The sequence below is a fragment of the Pygoscelis adeliae genome, unplaced genomic scaffold (genome assembly GCF_000699105.1).
Source record: "Pygoscelis adeliae isolate BGI_AS28 unplaced genomic scaffold, ASM69910v1 Scaffold157, whole genome shotgun sequence".
Lineage (NCBI taxonomy): Eukaryota > Metazoa > Chordata > Aves > Sphenisciformes > Spheniscidae > Pygoscelis > Pygoscelis adeliae.
In genome coordinates, this window is record NW_008825107.1 from 1197489 (window position 1) to 1219509 (window position 22021).

The 22021-nt window shown below is 35.5% G+C and overlaps 1 protein-coding gene across 1 annotated transcript in view; it reads left to right on the forward strand.

Annotated features, from left to right (window-relative positions):
- LRBA (LPS-responsive vesicle trafficking, beach and anchor containing) overlaps positions 1–22021 on the forward strand; it is a 419049-nt gene that overhangs the window by 64283 nt on the left and 332745 nt on the right. The window contains 9 exon segments of the mRNA XM_009327509.1: positions 1975–2067; positions 2904–3012; positions 3584–3665; positions 5299–5422; positions 5675–5867; positions 18181–18958; positions 19035–19195; positions 20305–20480; positions 21723–21876. Coding sequence (XP_009325784.1) covers positions 1975–2067; positions 2904–3012; positions 3584–3665; positions 5299–5422; positions 5675–5867; positions 18181–18958; positions 19035–19195; positions 20305–20480; positions 21723–21876 — 1870 coding nt within the window.

Below are 22021 nucleotides of genomic sequence, written 5' to 3' on the forward strand. Positions count from 1 at the left end.
CTTGCTCCTGTATTGTCTCCAGCCAATTAACAGGATGTTTGTATGCTTATTGATACATCTACTCTTTGCAATTAAAACACCATATTCTTGAAATCTAAAAATAATTTTACAAAGATTTATAAATATTTGGAGTTTTTTAATAATTACAATTTTGAAAGTAGCCAATCTACTGAAGAAATAATAAGTGTAAGGAAATATTTTTTTTTCCTATGCAATTAGGTAACCCTCATACTGTTCTGTTAAGACAAGCAGGGAAATGGATTATATTGCTTGAATGAACATTGTATCGTGGGCTTGCTCGTTTGTTTGATTCTATAGCTGCTGTGGCTGCAGCTTTCTCCAAGATAAGTTATGTGTTGTAGATAACTGTTTTTTAATCACTCCTGGGTTTTCACTTAAATTCTAGTATAGAACTAGATTTTTTTGTCTTAGTTCAGGTGTCCTGGGTAATGTTTTTAGGTATGTAAAAATCAAGGAATATATAACTAGTGATGAGTGCTCAGTTACGTATAGGTAAGGCCTAAAAACTTCAATAAGTCCTTTGAATTCTTCACAACTGGCTGATCTAAAATGCGGTGTTGTAACATGGGATATTTTTGGAAAGGCTCAAGAATCATTAAAATTGGATTCCCCCCCTAATAAAGTGAAACAAATTTCCTCAAAAATTTACTCAGAAAATATTCACAGTAAAGGCTGAGTACTTTGCCTTCTGTTCCAGTATAATTTCATGGAGCATTAGGAAATTAATCTTTTCTTTTTTCAGACAGAGCTTAGTAGTTCGTGTAGGTATAAGCTAAATCATATTTCACAAATTCAAAGATCTGTCCAGTACCATGAACCATAGCCCAACTAAAATCATATAGTGACATGGTCATAAGCACTTTACTGTCTAAAAAGTAAGCAATGAATGAAATTAGATGTAACTGATAAATACGTTTAGATGTCTTACGTTTTTATGGCAGATTTACAAGGATCAAAAACTTGCATTTGTTATTCTTCACATCGACATAAGGCCAATATTAGAATTTTTCACTATGTAAATAAACATTTAATAAAAGATTAAGCTTTAATGTACTGCAAATAAATGTTTGAGAAGTTAAGATTAAATACTAATCCGATTTCTTTTTATTCGGGGAGTGGAAGGCATAGATACACGTGATGAGATCTGTGCAGTATTAGAGATTGAATGGGTAATGTCAAATATATTTAAGGTTACCGGACTCTTTCCACTGTAAGACTGTACTTCCAATTGTTTATTAATTTACCAGACTTTCATCAATTACATTGATACTTTTCTTGCTGTGTTTGTTACACTCTCATTTTCTTTTTTGGGAAAACCTCAGCTGGAACTGTTCAGCTAGTTAAGTCTAGTACTTTGCTACAGACGTGCCCATTGCTCCCTTCGGCTTTCTTCTTAAACCTTCTTAGTGGAGAACCATAAGCAGGTGTAGAGCATAATCATAAGGAGGTGAAGAGCAGAAACCAATGTAGGTGAAATGAGAAGAATGCCTCCTGACTTGGTGTCTTCTTCTATGCCTCCTGAGGGAGCAACAGCGTGCATAGATGTCAAATATTAATGCTAGTAATAAATCCCTCTCCATACATGGCTATTCCTATCCAGCCACATTTACACTAAAACAATGGCTTGCTTAGTTTTCTGGATAAAATATCAGATTAAGATAGTTCTCAATACAGGAATTGCAGCAGCCTTTTACAGCATGTTTTATGTATTGATATTTGGGAGATATTTAAATTTGATTAAAAATCTCAAAATGTAATTATAAAATGTGAAATCACAAACTATTGTGCCATTAACATAAATGTCATGCTGTTTTTTGTAGTCTTATTAATAGTCATTCTTTTAAATTAGGCTTGGATACAAATTTATTTGCAGTCTACTGCAGTTAATTTGTCATTCAAAAAATTGCTGTGTATTTCAATTATTTTAGGAAGTCTTGTGTTTTCTCCACTTAGGGTTGTCTACAAGCTTTTAGCATCTCAAAGTGAAGGCATCAGGGTACAAGCTCTAAAAGTGATGGGATATTTCTTAAAGCATCTTGCTCCGAAGTAAGTACTGGTTTAGGTCTTAAAACAAAACCCCCAAAAAAGAAGGAAAAAAGGTAGGTTGTGACAAATACATGGCATATGTTATTTTGTGTATATATTATTTGTGGTGTGTATGGTGTGTATATATACACATTTGTTCATACGTAAAGTAAAAAAGCTATATTGGAGGTTAATCACTAAATATGCTTCACTGAATAGGAGCTACTATTCTTCAAGTACTCTTCAATTTTTGTCATTAATACATTTCTGATGTGGTGGAATTACTTGTTACTGGCAACTAGTGTCCAGACATTATCAATTCCTTACCAAGTTCATTTAATACTTTTTTGCAATACGGCTGCCTGCTTTTTAATGCGGTCTTTTTCCATAATTCCGTTGAAATCGGTAGCAAGATTTAGACTGGTGAGATTGAACCCTGTGTTACTTACTAAGAACTAGATTTAATATGTCTCAAGTTGACTACAATAGTAGTTAACTATTGAGATCGCTGTCCATGGTTGTATTTTTGAGTGAAATGAGGACAAAGTTGCCTTTTCCTTAGTGTTTATCAAGAAATCCCTAAGGGTCTGTTTCAGCTTTTTGGGCCCATGGGTGAGTGGACCGCATTTATGGAAGAAAGCTAGCTGTCTTCTGTCTCTCTTCAGGGAATGACTTGTCCTTTCAGAATTTGAATTCTTGCCCTTTTCCTTAACCAAAAGTGAAAGACTTAAGGAACAAAAAAGAAAAAGATGTTTCCAGTGATTTCATATTTCTTGAGGCACACTTCTTAAACTTTTTTTTTCCCCCTAAAGCAAGTGGAATACATAAGTTTATTTTATCTTTCTGTACTGTTTTAGGAGAAAAGCTGAAGTCATGCTTGGACATGGATTGTTCTCTTTGTTGGCTGAAAGGCTGATGCTTCAGACAAGCTTAATCACCATGACCACATACAATGTCCTATTTGAGGTAGTAATATACTGTAGTTAGGATCCAATCTTCCTAATTACTTGTAAGACATTGTTAGAAAATTGCTTACATATTTGTGCTGATATGTTCCAGATGACATTAAACCTTAGTGTGATGCAGCTGAGCGCTGCTTTTTTTTTTCTTCTTCCCCCACCCAAAGCTCACTACTTGATATTTTTCCTCCCCCCCTTAACTTGGTTATGCTCCTTATGAACAATTCTAGGTAATGAGTAACCTGAATGTCTCAAGCAGACACTCATTTATATGTGGAATTTTATTATAGCAATGATCTTGCCTTATGATGATTGTTTTGGTTAGATTCAGGTTTCTCTTCCAGTGTATTTAAAACAACAGTGTGCGCTTAAGAGAAAACAAAAGAAAACAAAAATTTAGAGTAAAATTTTAGGAACAGGATGAAATAAATTCTCAAGGAAGAGAACAAGTCGGTTTTTTGGATAATTTTTGGAACCATGGTGAAATAATGATGGTGCTTTATGAAGGATGTATCCAACTATTTTTCAGCAAGCTGTCTTTATGAACATTGATATGGCATCTTCTTCTTTCTTGCTAGATTCTGACTGAACAGATTTGCACTCAAGTGATACATAAACAACATCCTGACCCAGATTCAACAGTGAAGATACAAAATCCTCGTAAGAATGATATACATTTCTGAGTGCTACCATAACAAAAGTCTGCTCTAAAAAAAAACATGAGAAAGCTTATTAATTACATCCACCGGTCTTAGTTCTGATCTCAGTTTTACATAGTCTTTCATACAGAAGGAAAGATAATGTGCATTTAGTTGGAGTTATTTAGGAAGTATGTCTCTATAGCTTTTTGAAAGACGTTTTATGTGTCTAAATGTGTATGTAGTTCATAACTCACCCTTTTTGGCTGTGCAGTCATGTTATGAAATAGTTTTTCAGGACTTGCATGCACAGGATTCTTTGATTTAATACATGTTAAGGTTCCAGCAAAATTCTGATTGCATTATTTAGTGATGTCAGACTAAATTACCTGAAATATGGAAACAGCCTTCATCTTAAATTACATTCAGTATGACAACGCTAGATGGAAAGTAGGAGAAATGTATCTGCTCACTGTTTTGGTTAGCTTACTTTATGGGAAGTATCTTGATATGAAACTTTAGATGTCTTTTGAAGTAAGAGAAAATACTGATCTCCTTTCCTGAATTATATGCATTACTAATGTGCTCTGTATATAATACAATGGACTTATGATAGCTTTGGGAGTTCATTTTTTCTGAAGAAGTAATAGATTTTTCACTTTCATAGCTGCTTTGTCATTAAATGTAGGTCATAGTTGTGGGTTTGCTTCATGTGGAAAGTGGGGGAAGAGAAAGGAAAGCAAAGCAGATACAGAGGAGATTTCTGTTACTTTCTCTTAAGATTTCTGAAGTTGTCATTCACTGCTGTGGTTAATACAGATTATTTGTAGTGTGAGGTATGAGTCGAATTATCTAGGTCTAGTAGGAAGAGTGACTTCTAGAGTACCTTTTTAAGATCAGTGCTAATATTATCAAATAAGGAATTTCTCTTTTTAAAGAAATTGTACAAGGTGAACTGAAACTATCACAGTGATCATGTTCAAATTGCACCCTAATTTATTTACAAAGTTAACTTTTTTTAAAGTAACAAGAATAGTGACTACCCCACTGCTCAAAAAGTGGAATGTACCCACAGTTTTGACTGTCTCCTAAAAATATAGAAAACATGCTCATAAGAGATGACATTTTACATCAGGAAGGTTTTGTCCCCTTTCTCAAACTTTTTTTTAATAACAGAAATTGTTAAGTATAATCAGAAGTTCTTCACATTCTTGGAAAATTCAGTACTATTAAGGTAGAGCAAAATCTGTGCATTTTTCTCATATGTTGATTTTATAACAGATGCATTGTATTACGTGAACTTCCTTAAAAAAAGGTTCTGACAGATTCTGGTAACTTGTCATTTGTCATGCAGTAACATTTGTGTTGCTTAAACCTGATAATTAAAAAAAATTTCAGAGTAATTTAACTTGGATTCCATTTTCTTCAGCTGTATAGGCCTGCAAATCCCCCTGATGGTGACCAGGTTTGAGAAATCTTGGAAGAAGGGATTTGTATTAGTTAAACCTTCCACTCAAATAGAGACATGCTTTTTCTCAGTATAAAACTTTTTTTTATGTAGCATCACTTTTCTTGTACAAACAGCATCGGCAGATGTCCTGTGTTTTATGCTGTGCTTAGTACTAATATTTTGTTGCTCATGAACTGTTTTACAGAGATTTTGAAGGTTATTGCAATCCTGCTACGTAATTCTCCACAGTGTCCAGAAACTCTGGAGGTTCGGCGAGCCTTTCTCTCAGATATGATTAAACTTTTTAATAACAGCAGAGAAAATAGAAGGTAAGATAACTTGCTATATGCACATGTATACAAAGTAAGTAACAAGGTCTCCTAGTAAATTAGACTCATTAAGCAGATACAGCTTCATTGTTGTTCAGCAAATTCTGTACTCTAGTATAGTCTTCAATACATAAAATTAGAGAAGCTTGCACATAGCGATTGTTTTAAACATGTTGAATTCCTGACTTAGCTGATGTATATTTCTAAGATGTATTTTGAAATTTGATTAAATAACATGTGTGTATTTCACAGGAGTTTGTTGCAGTGCTCCGTCTGGCAGGAGTGGATGCTTTCCCTTTGCTATTTTAATCCGAAGACTTCTGAGGAACAGAAGATAACTGAGATGGTGTATACCATATTTCGAATTTTGCTCTACCATGCAATCAAATATGAGTGGGGTGGCTGGCGTGTTTGGGTGGATACACTGTCGATCACACATTCAAAGGTGAGTGTTTGAAATAGTTGGGAAATTTTGTTACGCTGTGTAATTAGATTTAGAGCCTTAAAGTGCTGTATCATACAGTGAGATAGTCTTGAAGTGAAGGTCAGTAGTTAAATAAAAGCCCAGTGTTTATATCTCTCACTGGGCATAACTTTCAAATATTTGACAATTAAATGTTAATTTTGTTGTTTGAACACAAATCTTTTTTTGTTGTTGCTCAAATTGTGATAGTATTAGTTTATACTGAAAATGGCACATTTTCAAAATGAGATAATAAAATTTCAGGAGCATTTCTGAAAAATTTTAGTGCTGGTTTTGGTTTTTAATAATGGCATGAACACAAGGTGGCGCACCATATCTATGCATAAACAAAAATACCTTTTGGTAACATCAAAAGGCTGTAAAACAAATCAGTAAAAAGCAAAGAAATCAAAGTTAAGACTGATGCTTCAGCTGTTAAGCTGTCATGGAATACAGGGTGAGAACGCAAATCCTTGCAGTATGAATGAGACTATTACCCTTCATTATTCTTCTGTCTGATTTTTTTGTTGTTGTTGCAACTGGAATGATATCATAGATGTTACTAGTGGATCTTCGAACAAGACACAGTAGTATAGAAGATAACTGCCCTGCCTTATTCTGAACAAAAGTTTTAGGCCAGTGTGGGCCTTTTAATTATTCTGGTTTATCAGACTTATTTACTTAAGTTGAATTGAATTAGAAATTATGTCTTTCTAAATGTGTGTAACTTAACCATGCAAAAAGGACATCTGTGAATCCTAAAGATCACTTTATGATTCTAAGGAATTGTTAGCATTTCTGAGGTCCTTGGTTTTGTATGAATTTTTCCTCAAAAAAAGTCAGTCTCTGCAGACAGCAAGAACACAGTTATTTTGCAGCTCTGTTTGTTTATCACATTCATAGCTTGATGGTAGATTATTGGGCCATGGGGAGACAAATGTAGAAATCTATATAATAGAAGTGTGTGAAATAATATCATTAAATAGTAATTTAGCTAAATAGAATCCAGGTGCAAAGAATCCAGGGCCAAATTTTAACCCTTACAGAGATCCCATTTAGTTGTTGAAATACCCTTAATCTTCCTTTGTGTCAGCTCTGCAGTTTTCAAAAAACCTGTTTCCTCTCTTTCCCCCAAGATGCAGAGGGCATGGGTGGAGTAAATTGTACAATGGCAAGCTGTAGCCAGAGTAAAGATTCCTAATGTGCTTTTATAGAAACTGGCATAATTTAAAGCATTTCTGTGATTGCTGGGGAACTGTTCCTGGGGAAAGATGGAGAGGTGAGTGAAGGAAGACCACCTTTCTACCTCTGTTATGCAGAGCTTTGGTGTATTGAATTTAAAAATTATCTAGCACATTATCTTATAAGCTGCAGTTCTATTCTTAGACTCTTTTTGTAAGATAACGTAATGTTGGAAATATAATTTAAACAGCTTCTATGTCAAAATGATTGTATGGATTTTTGGTCATTATCTGCAGTAACTTAATGTGGCTAATCAATGGTCTAGAGTTCACAGAGGAAAAACCAAGATTTTATTGTGATGCCATGGGCAAATGTTAAGAAAAAAACCTCTGTTTTAGAAAATACAAAAAAAATTGAGGTACAGATAATGTTACTACCCCCCCCCCCCGGGGGGTGTGTTTTTTTTCACACAAATTGTTCCCCCCCCCCCCCCCGGGCTGTATGTTTTTGTACAATACCATAGTGAATGAGAAAATGACGTGCTTCACTCTTCGTGTGTCTCATTTTTGGTTCCGGGCATGCTGGCATGGTGAGGTATCCTTGGTTGTATAAGTAACTTCCTGTATCAGTTTTCCCAAGTCTAACTTTGTTGGCTTTCTGGTTAATATGTAAGGACTGTTTGTTCTTACAACCTACTTCAGAGGAAGTTGAACAATGGCAAGGTTAGAAGTGTGTGAGTGTGGGCAGAGCTAGCAGCAGAGTAGTGTTGTAATTTTGAAGGAATCATGAAGGAGTTCAGTTTGTTTGAACATTGGTGCTAATATTATCCAGTTCCAGAAGCCTAAATGAAAAAGATTAGACAGCAAAAGCACCCAGAAACTAACTTAACAATAGTGATATGAATGATGATGCAAAAGTCAAGGATTTTAAAATCGGATTTTTTTATCTTTATTATGCGTTTGAACTTTTTTATAAATCATACATGCAATTTATGCAGCTAGCAATATAAAGGTAGATGATGTTTCATAACTATCTTTTAATTACATAAACATAAATTAGGATAAATCACAAAAAAAGCTCTTTGTGGTAAAACCTTACTAATCACTTGAAAATGTCCTTGTAGACTGATATTAATATCTAATGATAATGAATTTTTAATCCCTCTAATTTTACTTATTTTGAAGATTCTTGTATCCTGTTATACCAATATTGAGATTCATATAGATTCACACATAACATAGTGTGGACATAATTCAGTGGGCAAGTTGTTCGATGCTAAGTGCATCTCAGATGTTTTTGATTTCTAGCATGCTTTCAAAGTAATGTGGGAATTATGGGAACAAAAATATTTCCTTAACATTGCTAAGAGAATAACCAATTTGTGGTTTTATTATTTCATCTCTAATTGCATTGGGTTACTGCTTATTTTTCCTTTTTACAACCCTTTGCGCCATTCTTGCCACTAATTTATAACACCATTCTATGATAAAGAACTAGTATATAAAGGACTAGTGTTACAGAATTGGATAGGTTTTGCAGAGCTACACATCAAGATACATGCAGCTGCTATAAAAAGCCAAAGAAACTCAATTGCAATTTTATTGTCCAGTTTGATAGATTTCCTGCCACCTTTGTAGCAGGGAAGCTGTTTGTCACTGTAACCCTCTCCTCTAACAGCTGCACAACGTTTTATAAGCAGCATCGGCTTTTCTAGCATAATTGCACTACATTGGTTTCCTTGCACTCAGAATTTAGAAGGTGTGTGTAACCTTTTTAAAGCCAAGTTTCTTAGTATTACTCATGTATTTTGCTCATTTCCGTATTATATTTTTTGATGTTTTCCAAATATTAGCACAGTGTATAGAAAGGTGATTAATCTGTGGCTTCTAGTTCAATAAAAATGTTAATGAAAAAAATTAAATCACAACTCCAGTTTGTTCTAACTGTCCAGTGTTGAATTTAGGAAAGCTTCCTAAGAACTTCTGTTTTTTAAACGTTGTAACCATGCTAGCTAGGCCTTAGATTTTATCTGTCTAGCCATGTTACTTTGTAAAAAGGACCAATGATTTTGGGGTTAATACTAGGAAACAAGTAAAGAATGGTGGACAACTTGCCTTTTTGTCCTTTCAGCTTCCCCGGGTTTTAAAAGAATATAATGATTTCTACAGTATAATACACTCCTGAATTATCTGAATGTTTTAAAGTACTGGGAAGAACTAACATTTGCTTATTTCAGGCCCTTAAATATATTTTGCTACTTAAAATTTGCTTCATGTTACCATGTGATTAGGTTAAAGAGAAGATATTTGGGTAAAATCCGATTTTTTTTTTTTTAATTATACTTTTTTTTTAGTAGCTCAAGAAATTTTCATTGAGTAAGACTCAGAACTGTTAATATGTATAAGTTACAGTTTTATTGCTGTATAAGTGGAAATTGCTATATGAGTGAAAAAATTTTGTTCACTGATCTGAGTGGGAAGAAGTATAATCTTAAAACATCAGTACTGTGACTTTAACATACAATGTATTTCTAAATAATTGTTAGTTTTCAGTCTAAGGAAGTACAGTTGTAATAAACATTGGTGAGTGTTAAGTAAACCTGTATGTTCTTTGGTCCCCTGCTCATTTAATACAGGAGAGAAGAAAAAAAGGTGTGCACAGCGTTTACATGTGTTACGTTTGCCTGATTTTCATCACTGTCAGATGAGGGAAAACCGGCAAAAGCAGCAAAGATTAGGTGGTGGAGGAGTTAATATATGACGGCAATTTAAAAACTAATTTGCAGAGAAGTGAACATGGCTCGGTAGTTTTAGAAAGTGACAGACCATCAGGATCTCTTGAGTCCAAATCCCACTGGCGTTCATTGGGTTATTAAGGATGGTTTTGTCTCCATTTTTTCTCCCTATATTGAAGAAGGTAGGGTCTTCCACAGTGGTATGTGCAGGCGTTTTTAGCTCTAGGGCACTTTGAAGGCTTCAGATGTTCTTCAGTCCTCTGAAAAGTGTGTCTGCATTGCCCTGAGGGGAAGCAGAGGTAGCTAGCCAAGAGGGTCATTGTACTACTGCAGGTTTTTGGTTTTCTGTTGTGCGATGCCCAACATATTAATGAAGCAAAGCTGGGGGAGATGCAAATCAAGTAGCACACTTGAAATGCGTAAATATGGGTTTCCTTCTTATGGTATAAATAGTTATTTATAAAAAATTATTGCTTATTCTAGATGGAAATGATTCTCAGGGGCGTCACCTGACTTATGGAGAGCAGAAGGAACTTGGAGACTAGAATGTGCAGCCTCCCTGAAAGCTGTGTACCCTCCAACATGTGTGGTCATGATGCAATCCTTCACCTTTTCTAGGTGTTTCCTTGTTACAGCTTCTTTTGTAGTAGGTGTGTGGGAAGACTTTTCCTAATCAATGCTTCTGAGGAGAAGAAAGTATTTTCATTATTCAGCAGGCAGAGTAGTTGGGAGGAGGGATCTGTACCACTGGTGGGCTTTTACGCAATGCAGCATGTGTACTTAATGGGGAATTCCTCCATCTCATTATTCACTCAGTTTGAGTGGAATGTCATGAATAAAGCTGCAGGATGCTAAAATTTAACTAATTCAAACTGAAAGAAAAGTATGAAATAGGGGATAGGAATAGAGTGAGCAAGGTGAACTGGGAATTTATGAAGCAGGAAAGAACAGGATCAGCTGGGTAGAGGAAGCTGCACAGAAGCCTTAAAAGAAGAGTGTAATAGAGATTTGTTACTGGTTGAGAAGTGCCAGAGGTCTCAAAAAGAAGAAATGGGAAAACATTTGCAGCAGAAAGAACTGATGCATAAAGAGGCAAACAGCTTCCTAAGCAGAGATGACCTGAAGAGAGAATGGATTCTCATCTGTATAACTTGGTATAAAAGTCATTGGAAGATGGGACCTGTGTCTGCAGCCTCAAGAATTGTTAGTGGTCTCCTTTGCTGTTGCTGCAGAGTTTGAGGCAAACCTCCTCCATACTTGCTGCTACCTGTGTTCAGGTTATTGCTGTGTTGTGGCAGTGGGGACTGAATTGGGCCTCTGGGCCATGAGTTGAAGTGATAGATGTGGAGTCTCTGCTACAGGGCTGCCAACAACACATGGAGAGGTTGGAAAAGGATGGCCAAAGAGAGAAGTGCGCAAGACCTATAGCTAGGTATTATGACAGTGCGGAGTGGTAAACACTGAATTTAATTACAACATATTTTTGTTAATAACTAAATATCAAATGTGCACAAGGCAGAATTTGACAGTCTACTGAACTGTAGGAATGGTGACAGAGAGTGAGGTAGAGAGGAAATATATACCTTGAGAGGATAATGTGTTCATGTCTTGCAATTTAAACAAATTAAAAGCAATAGTTGCATTAGTGAAAATGAGCAAATACATGTTTGGTATGCTGTTTCAATTTATTATTGTATGGTGATGTAACAGTAAGCTATACCTTGAGTTGATTTGAAAATGAAATGCTGCCAACATACATAAAATTATCTCTCAGGTAAGCAAAGACTTTTATGAATTATAATGACTAGTACTTGCTTCCTTATTCTAGAAATTATTTGCATACATATTTTTTTCTCAAGCTGAGGAGAAAAAAGGCAAAAGTATTGCTACTTAGATGAAAATGCAGCGTGCAGGAACATGAAAATGTCTTGGTACAGTGGGTTTTTTTTTTCCTTCCCCTCTCCTTGTGTGTCAGTGAATGCTTTTTTGGTGGAAGCTTAGACTCCTTCTAGAAACTTCTCATATGTAGTGTCCTGCATAATATATGTTAATTTGGTTTTCTTAGCTTTCGTCTGTGAACCACTCAGAAATAACCCAGAGATTCCTCAGGTCAGTGGGTTACAGACTGTAAGTCAGTGTATGGTGCACACAGTACCTTTGTATCTTTCACTTCACTGAATTGAAAATTAGGTTTGATATCTTCAGATATTGGTGCCTCCTGTCTAAACAGACCTGTTTTTGTTTGGAGATTTCCACTTTTGGACAGTTAGTGTTGCTAGAGGAGAAGTGGAAAAACAAGTCAATAAAGTCCTTGTTAAGATTTAAAAAGTTGTAACGCTTTCTGGAATTATGAAGAGTTTATTGATGGTGTTAGCAGCACAGGAGCTAGTTTGCACTGAGCAGAGTCTACAAGGAAACAGCAGTACTATATAATTGTCTGACCTGTCTGGCAGACATTCCCTTCCTCTCTCTACAAAATTGCCCACCTGATAATGAAAAAAAAGGACAAAATCTAAACGTGTAGTTAAAATATTTTCCCTATGTTCTTTAATGCAAATGTCAATCATATTAACCTTTTTCATTGCTGTATGCTAATTTTTCTCCTTGGCAATTAGTAAATGTTGGATGTCAAATTAAGTTAAAATTAATGGCAGAGGCAAATGTTGCAGTTATTAACTCACAAGTGTCTTTAACTAGTAGTGCGTAGAGATGCATTGCAAATAGCTATGGATTAACCATCAAATGATGGTGAAGATTAATGATTGGCCTTTTAGCTTACTAATTTAGAACAATTTCTAGTAATTAATTTTGTATTATCAGCTTTACAGTTGGAAATGCCTTAAGGAAAACAAAAAATGACTTAAGTACATTTAGGGTTCTTCAAGCTAACAGTTGTCTTGTAAATTGTTGCATGGTTGCAGATCTTAATGTTTAATCTTTAATACATTTATATACTATCTCTGTCTACTTGTATTTAGTAATCATAATTTCTGCTTCACTTTGCATTTTCGTTGATACTGCTTTTGTTAACCTTAGATGTTTTCTTTGTAGGGTGTATTGTTTGGCTTTGTGAACTTTTGTGCTTCATAAATGCCATGTCCTGCAACAGAAGCGTGGGGGAAGAATTGTCCAGTGCCTCCATCGTAGTACCACTATTTCTTGGTTTCCTGGCAAACCAAATTACGAATTAATATAGTGAGCAGAACTGTTTATACAGGCTTGTTGAAAAGTTGGATTTTATGAAGCAGTATTTCTTAAATTTGTTTTCTTTTTTATGTAAATAAGAAAACCCCAAACTCGAAATGCATGTTTGAAAAATACTGTTTTAGGTAGTCTGCGTAATTTTGTGCATTGCTATTTTAATTTGAATATTATTTAAAGAACAATATTTAATACATTAAGTGAGATGAATTCTTTCTGATGTTTATGATGGAAGTAGAAATTGCTATCCTTTTTAAGTGGATTTTGGGATTTTTTGTGAGTGATGACTGTCTAATTTTCTTTACCAGTGTGTGTCTCCTTGCAGTTTCTTGCATTGTTTTTAAATCAACGTAGATTCTTATCAGACTGTGCTTGGATTTATTTGCCTATAAGTTTACATTGCCCATCTGTAAAGATAAGTTGTCTGTATTGACCTTCTTGCCACAGTGGTTGGGTTTTTTTGTTGTTGTTTGTTTGGGTTTCTTTTTGTAGTAGCGATTAACAGTCCTGAAGAGCACACTTTGGTTTCCAGAGTGTTGCTCTGTAATGGCTTCCAAACCATTGTCTGTTCCCTGTTTCAGATGAGACTGATTGTGAAATTATATTGCATCCCTGTCCCATACATTGCATTTTTAACTGTTGACCATAGCTGGGCAAAGATCAACTTGTTGCAAAGTTGGTTGCATCTCTAACCTATACAGTCAGTAGAACTCATACTTGTAACTTTCAACAGTCTTAGTTGGAAAAACAAAACTGCTCAGTCTGCAATTCATGATTTAGATGTTAACATTCAAAATTAATACAAATACCTATGGTGCCTATCTGACTTCAAGGTAGCACATGTAGCTTATTAGGAAAAACAAAGCATGCAACAGGAAACTCTCCTAAGAGACAAAAGAGAAAGTAGCATGGGAAGATTTTGAATAATGAATTAATAAGATAAGTATATATTGCTAATAAATACAGGGGGGCTTTGCTGAAACAGTGGTTAGTTTTTAGGTAGAATTTGGTTTTGTGATTGTTTGGAGTATAAAAGATAGGGACTCTTAGATCTAGATGAACTTTTCTTTCAGCACTGAAATTTAAGTGTCTTTAAAATTAAATGAGAAGTTATGGTGTGAAGGAAATAGCTTGGGGGCAGGGGGACTTCATTGTTGGCAAGGAAATAAGAACTTAAGCTATTCAGAATAACTGAAATCTTGGCTATGGCATGTTTATTAATGAGGCAGTGAAGCTGCTAATGAGGGGCCAGAAAATTTGGAGCTTTCAGTAATGTTATATGAAGTATGACATGCACATTACGATCTTGTTAGTATCATGGAAATGTGGTGGGATGGCTCCTGTGACTGGAGTGATGTAATGAAGGGATACCAGCTCTTTAGGAAGTACAGACCGGGAAGATGAGGAATGGGTGTTGCCCTTTATGTGATAGAGCAGTTAGAGTGCATAGAGCTCTGCCTGGGGATGAATAAGGAGCCAACTAAGAGTTTCTGGATTAGGATTAAAGAGAGGACAGGTAACGGTGACATTATAGTGGGTGTCTCCTACAGGCCACTTGACCAGGAAGAACAAGCAGATGAGGTCCTCTACAGACAGATAGGAGCAGCCTCATGTTTGCAGGCCCTGGCCCTCATGGGCCTGATATATGCTGGAGGGACAACACAGCAGGACATAAGCCATCCAGGAGGTTCCTTGAGTTCGTTGACAACTTCTTCCTCCTCCAAGTGATAGAGGAGCCAACGAAGAGAGGTGTTTTGCTGGGCCCTCATACTCACCAACAAGAAGGGGCTTGTTGGGAATGTGAAAGTCAAAGGCAGCCTTGGCTGCAGTGACCACGAGATGGTGGAGTTCAGGATCCTGAGGGGACGGAGGAGAGTAAAAGCAAGCTCACAACCCTGGACTTATGGAGAGCAGATTTTGACAGGTTATACAAACTGAGATACAACTAACTGACTATTTCTCCAAAAGTAGTTGCCAGCACTGTAGAATGTGTTTGTGGAGTGGAAAGTGAGAAGCCATAAAGTAGGTTGCTTTTACTCCTGTATATGAGTTTAATGAGACTTACACTGGAATGATGCATGAAACTATGGATGTTCACACTATTAAAGATTTTTTGAAGAGCTGGAAGGGTTGCAGAAGGGGATCACAGGAAGGATTCTAGTCCTTCAGAATGAAAGCTCGTTCTTTTTAGATGGTCGTGTTACTTCTCCATCTTTTGGACTTTTAAAAACATTGTTATAGTATGTTAAAGAAAAAAAAAACCTTGAAAACATGGTATTTATTCCTTATTGAGGTATTTTTAATAACTCAGAAATGCAGACACAATTAGTGACTAGAAATTGAAGCATCAAGTGTTGCTTGATGAAACTCTTGCAACACTGTGAATGTGCTCTTTTTGCAAGGTGGATTTAGTAACTGCCAGCCCTGCAAAACATCTCTCTGATTCGTTCCATTAAGATTGAATTGTTGCTGTTATTTGAACGTGTTCTGAGTCATGTACTATTCTCCGTTGCACTCAAGTTTGAGCACTGAAGAAAATCATGTTTGGTAACAGGTCTCTCCAGCCACTCCCTTGTGATCATCTTAGTGTCATTGTGCCTATCCCCATTTGTATTGGGGAGAGATGGCAGCAGCAGTAATAGAAGTTGACATACACGTCTCCCTCATTTGCCCCTTTCCACAAAAAAAAAAAAAGTGCCATTCACATCTTCATCTTTATCTTGCTTTGCCTTGGTTCAAGGGAACTAGTGAAATAAGATTTTGAGGCTAGACCTGAGCCTGCTTCAACAGTTTTGGAAGCAGTGCATAACCAGAGTAGAATCCAGGTCTCATACTTGGATGTAGCTTAATAGTGTTAAAAAAGTAAGTATGCAGTGTAGCTAAAGCCTGCAAATACATTGAGGAGTCATTTTTCCCCATGTATTTTTCAAAATGAATGTTGCAATAACAAGTCTGATACTGAAGACAGAAATGAGTAAAGGTAGCTAAGTTATCACAGATTTTTTACAGCTATACTTGCATTGCATAAGTAACACGTATACATATTGTGGGTCAGTGTGCTTTCTGGGAAGTACATTTATTTGCTGAAATAAATAACAGTATTTTTATTTGTTGAATGTCTCTTTAGTACTCATTGGAATAAAACTTTTTAGTAGTTTTGGAAATGGAGGAAGCAACAGAGAGAGAGGGAGAAGAGGGAAAGCTAGCTGGAGATAAGCTCAAGTTGTCAAGATTTCTTCTTCAGAAAAGTAATGATTTGACCAAAAGTAGCAGCTTTGCCAAATCATGTTTTTGAAAACAAATTAAAAGTGCAAGGGAGAGCTTATTAGCATGATCTATTTTGGGTTGATTCTGACATCCTGACTGTGGTACAGTTCAGAAAGGAAGTATTTCTAAAATAATAATGCTCCCCACATGATCTAATTAGCATACCCAATAATCAGGTATTTTATAGATCCATTGTGACAGACGGATGAACTTTCAGTCATTTGTAGTCATTCACACTTTTTTTTTTTGTACGTAACTGATTTAAAACTAATACAGGAAGACTTTTTTAAACAGGAGGAGGAAGATATCCCAGTTCTATTGCTAGAGACTCAAGTTTCAATTAAATCAACTTGAACAAATAACATGCTTCAGGTCATGTGTTAGAATAGTACACTGCTCCTACAGTACTTTAATTTATATTTGATTGATGGAGAAATTAGTATGTTAAAAAGCTAATGTTGACAACACAACCTGCCAAGAGTATTCCTTTTTATCTTTGTTCTTTCTTTGCTCCTCTCTGATTTGTTAACTATAATTTCTAGTACCTTTTTAACCTGTCATGTTAGTTTTTGACTTACATGTATCATCTTAAGAGAAAATATTCCTACTGACTAATTGTCACTTTGAATACCATGTACATGGAACTTTTAGATGAGATCCAAATGAATGAGTTTAGTATGTAAGAGAATAAAAAAATGTGCATTCATATATTTAGTAAAATGTACTGCTCTGCTTTGTCTATGGAAAATGTTTATGATAAAGAAAATGGTTTAAAAAAATAAAACCCTCAGCTGCAGCTTATATATTGGGAAAATTTTGAGAACTAAGCTTACAGGTAAATAAACACTTCTGTTACAGAAGATAAATCTAAATCATAAATAGAAAGGTATGGATAAACTGAATTGAATGACAGTGTAATAAAAACTTCAGTTAGTCTAGTGAGATTTTCTTTCAACACGCGGCTATTTATTTGGGCAAATCAGTTTTATCAGTATGTACATAAAGAATTTTTCAATCTGGAATTGTTTTTATATACCTAAAAACAATAATAATTTTTTTCAGCTCATCCGTAGGAAGGTCTTCTCACTTTAGTCAGATTGTGTAGCTGTTCTCATGTGCCTTTTAGGCTGGGTGAATAGCATTCATCAGAGGAAAAGCCCTCTGGAGAATTTTAGGTATCATTTGGAGGTCCCCAGGATTTTGGCTTTGTTACATGCTTCTCTCGGGTCTGACTTTGTGGGTTTGTATTTTTTTTATGTAAACTTTTCAAAAGTTTATTTATCTTTGCAGATTGTCGAGCATACTGAAGGTGCTAAAATGATGTGAAAGCTCAGCTATAAGTGCCCCTGCTACTTGTCACAGTGTCCCCCCTTACAAAAAAATTGAGATTGTCAGCTATCTCAAATTTAGTAATTCTCTGGATGTTATGCTGTCGTGTATAGAATTGTATAGAATCTGCATTCTATACAATTACCTGAATGCAAGTAGCACAGATAACTCTAATTACAGATGACTGTAAGTAGCCTAGGAAATAATGCAAGTGTTAACTATAAATATTAAACTTTAAACATTTTCACTTTTTTTACTAGAAGTAGTCTTTAAAACTCTGAGAACTTCTAGTAAACATTTAATTTCCTATCCTTAGGATCAGTCTAGGATTTTTTGACTCTGGTGTTACTTTTTTTTTTCTTTTCTTTCTTTTGGCCAGGAATAACAGGTAGACTTAAGAAAAACTTGCTCTAAGTTGAAGTGATCTCCAGCGTGAAATTATTTTTTTATCATGAGGACAGTATCCAATATAAATTTGTAGTATAACTTTGATTTGAGCAATTATTTTGGTGGAGTTTTTTTTTCAGAGAAAACCATCATTAAAGTATAATTTTTAATGTACTTTCAACTCTGTTCTTTTAGGTAACTTTTGAAATGCACAAAGAGAGTCTTTCTCAAATATACAGGGAGTACCAAGGGAAAGGAGGTGAAGGGAGTGGAATACCTTCTTCAACTCCAATTAGAACAATCTCTGGACTTAGCAAAGAAGCTGAAACCAAGGGAAAGCAACAATGTTTGGAGTTAAAAGAAGATGCTACTGCTCCTTCCTGCATTATTGATGATGATATGGAGTGCAGTACTGAAAAAAAAGAGACAAATACCTCAACAGATGGTGACCAACAAACTCATTCAGTGTCTAATCGTAGGGAGGAGTTAGAGGGGGAAGACAGGGAGACCACACAGGATTTAAAAGCAGTGTCTCGTGTGGAATTTTCTCCAGAACCAGAAGCAATAAAGCCCAGTGTTTCAGAAATTAGTACTGAAATAGCAGAAGCAATTGAAGATTCTCTGAGCAAAGCTGATGAGGTTGTGGAAGAAACAGTAGCTGTCACTGCTGCTTCTTTAGTGATGCAAACTACTTTGGAAGGAGAAACTCCTTCAAGTCCAGAAAGACTGCAAAAATCAACGGTAGAGGTGGAAGATGAAGATGACTTTGTTGATTTGAAAGAGGAAAGTAGTACGCCTTTACCTTCAGAAGAGTTTGCAGAAATGAACAAGGAACGTAGCTCTAATGAAAGCCAAGTGACAAAGCAGGAAAAAGCAATAGAGAAGCAACCTGAATCTGTGCTTTTAAAATCCAAAGATACTGAAAGTGTGGATAGGAAAAAACAAGAACTGACTTCTTTACCGGAAACAAGAAGTAACGACTCAGCTGGATTCAGAAGGGAAAAAGAAGCTGGAGGAAGAAAAGATTCTTTTTAGTGAAACCAAAACAGCTGAAGAAAATGCAAATGCCCATGTATCAGAGCCTGCTGGAGCCTCTGACAAAAGAATCGCCAAGCTTGATGTTTCTAGTGTTGCCTCAGATACAGAAAAACTGGAATTGAAAGCTAACACATGTCTAGAAGCACCTCTGCCCCCCAGATCCATACCTGAGGTACATTTTACCTGTCCTTCATCTGTCTAGCTTAAAAATAGAAGTAGTTCTTATTTTATGAGATTTTTGAAAAAGCGTGCCCATACACATTTTGGGGTTTTTAATGTTTGTGGATTTTGTGAGTTATCTAAAGAATACTTTCAACCCTTGATTAAAATAGCCATAATTCTTACTAATTTGTGTACTGAGAAGTCTCTAAGATTTTATTCTTTGTACATCCACTTATGGATGCTGATGGAGACCGAGTATTTCGCTAGATGGACATTTCATCTGTGTTGGTACTTACGTTCTTAAGTTTGAAGAATTGAAAGAAACATTTATTCTGAGAGGATTTTATCTAGAATTTCTTCTGCTTCTTTACTCAACCTCCCTTTTACTCTTTTCAATCTGGTCTCTTATAATCTCAACTCTTACAATTATTGAGAAGCGAACATTGCTTGTGCAGAAATAATAACACTAAGTTTCTTTCATATCCTGATGGAACTTGTGAAAATATTTTTTACACTAGCTACTCTGCAGGAGGTATGCAATATATATATATATTTTTTTTTTTAAACTATGAAATTTGATAGGATTGTCACTCCATCATGTCAGCCTACCTCTTTTGTGCAAGTATAATTTAAAACTGGGCTTCTGTTGCATGCTGCAGTGCTCCACCCCTCTAGTCTTTAGTTTCTAACTTAGCTTTTCATGGTTAAAGTGTCACGTATCTGAGTACTTACCTTCTGCAGAGATACCTGCTAATGGATGCTCTTCGTTCTGCACCATTCTTCCTTAAAGGAGGAAAACCACTGTCTACAGCAACATGTACTCCCCCTGTGGTAAGGTTGGGTTGCTGCTTGTGGATGCCTAGGCTGACAGGTGTGGTAGTGAAGCTGTAGACTAGTTTGTAGGTTTGGTATATCTAGTAAATAGCATTTGTGTAATGGTTTTAGCTTCATTTGTAACCATGTACACAGTCTAAACTTGTTGAATATCTAAAATCCCAAGTTTATTAAATGCATTTCAGTGTATGCCATGGAAACTAATAACCAGGATGTGTTGGGGTTTTTTGTTTGTTGGGGTTTTTTGTTTTTTTTTTTTTTTTTGTCTGCAAACTGTGTATTCAGACCTCAAGGAAGCAAGATTCGTCAGGACAAGAGCTAGCTGCTACATCAGAAGGGCAGAGAAGAGACTCTAGGTCAACTGTGTTCCGTATTCCCGAGTTTAAGTGGTCACTGATGCATCAGCGCTTGCTCACAGACTTACTTTTTTCCATAGAAACAGATATACAGATGTGGAGAAGGTAAATTTCTGTGCTTTATATGGAATGATCTAGGCTGGCATTTCAATTTTAATTAACTTGAGGTTTTGTTGAAACTGCATCAGAGTCGCTCTTTGAATTTTGCACATCTGGTATTTTACTCATTCAGTAAATTACTTATTTTGTGACCTATACCCAGATATTCTCAGATTTCTTTAAAGACTTTTTACAGACATAAATGTGTATTGGTTGAGGGCCTGCACATATATTTTGACTGAAATCCTGGCTACATTTATGTCAATGACAGTCTTGCTGTTGATTTTTATTGGGCCTATATTTCCATGTATGTAAGGGCCTGCATCTTTTATTAGTATCTAAATATAGACTAAAAAAAACCCCCTCTATCCCAAATAGTATTTATTGCTTCTGCATTTACACACACTATGTTGCTGCTTTGATAGGGTTCTGTGACCACAGAGATGTTCTATGCATTTAAAAATTAACTTGTAACAGAGATCTGGAATGTAATCACCAAGATGAATTTAGTAAAAAAAAGGAAACTTTGAAAACAGTGGTAATTCTGCATTTTAATGTTAAGATTTAATAACTTATTAAAGAGTGGTGTCTATTACTAGCCTGTAGTAGTGAATGTCAAATTTAAATTGAACCATATAGCTGTACTGACCTGATAAAAAGGAATGTAAGGATGAAGAAATAGGTTATTTAAGTGATTAAAACAATTTGAACTGCGGTGAACTTTTGTCTGAATATGTTTTTTAGGATGTGATTAAATTAACCTCTCAGGACATCATCAGATATAGTTAAAATATATTTTTAGTTTAGGTTCTGTTTTGAAAATCTATTTCCATGTTTAAGAGGTTTAAGGTTTTGTGTTTTGTTGATTTTTAATTTCTCTGAGAAGCCCTTAGTATTTGCTTTGTTTTTCCAAAGATTTAAGTTCAAATCTAGTTTACACTTCCAGGAAACTTTATTGTATTGCCTGATACAGTGACTTTTGCTATAGCAAGTAAGCCTATAATGTATCTTTATCCAAATAATGATTAACACACATCTTGATGTTTTTAGCAAGCTATGATCTGGAGAGGTTTAAGAACAGAAAGGAAAGGTAGTTTTAGATTTAGATTAAGGTACATCAGTTGACACTTACAGTCATGTGATATTTGCTGCCCCACTGCTAGCTGTCTGGTTTTAGTTTTATGAAAGCATAAAGATGCTAAAATACCACAAAAATAAAGCTGTATTCTGAATGGTTTTTTTGGACAGCCATTCTACAAAAACTGTGATGGACTTTGTGAATAGCAGTGACAATGTCATATTTGTGCACAACACAATTCACCTCATCTCTCAAGTGATGGACAACATGATCATGGCTTGTGGTGGTATATTGCCATTGCTTTCTGCTGCCACATCTGCTACTGTAAGAAATTTCATTTTTATTTGAAAATTTATCTCTTGTGGGAGGATACCTTTCTTTATGCAGTGTATTAACTATTATATCGAGAAACAGGAATGCTTGTGGGATATTTCCACAAGCATCTCTTTCCTCCCTTTGCTACCTCCAT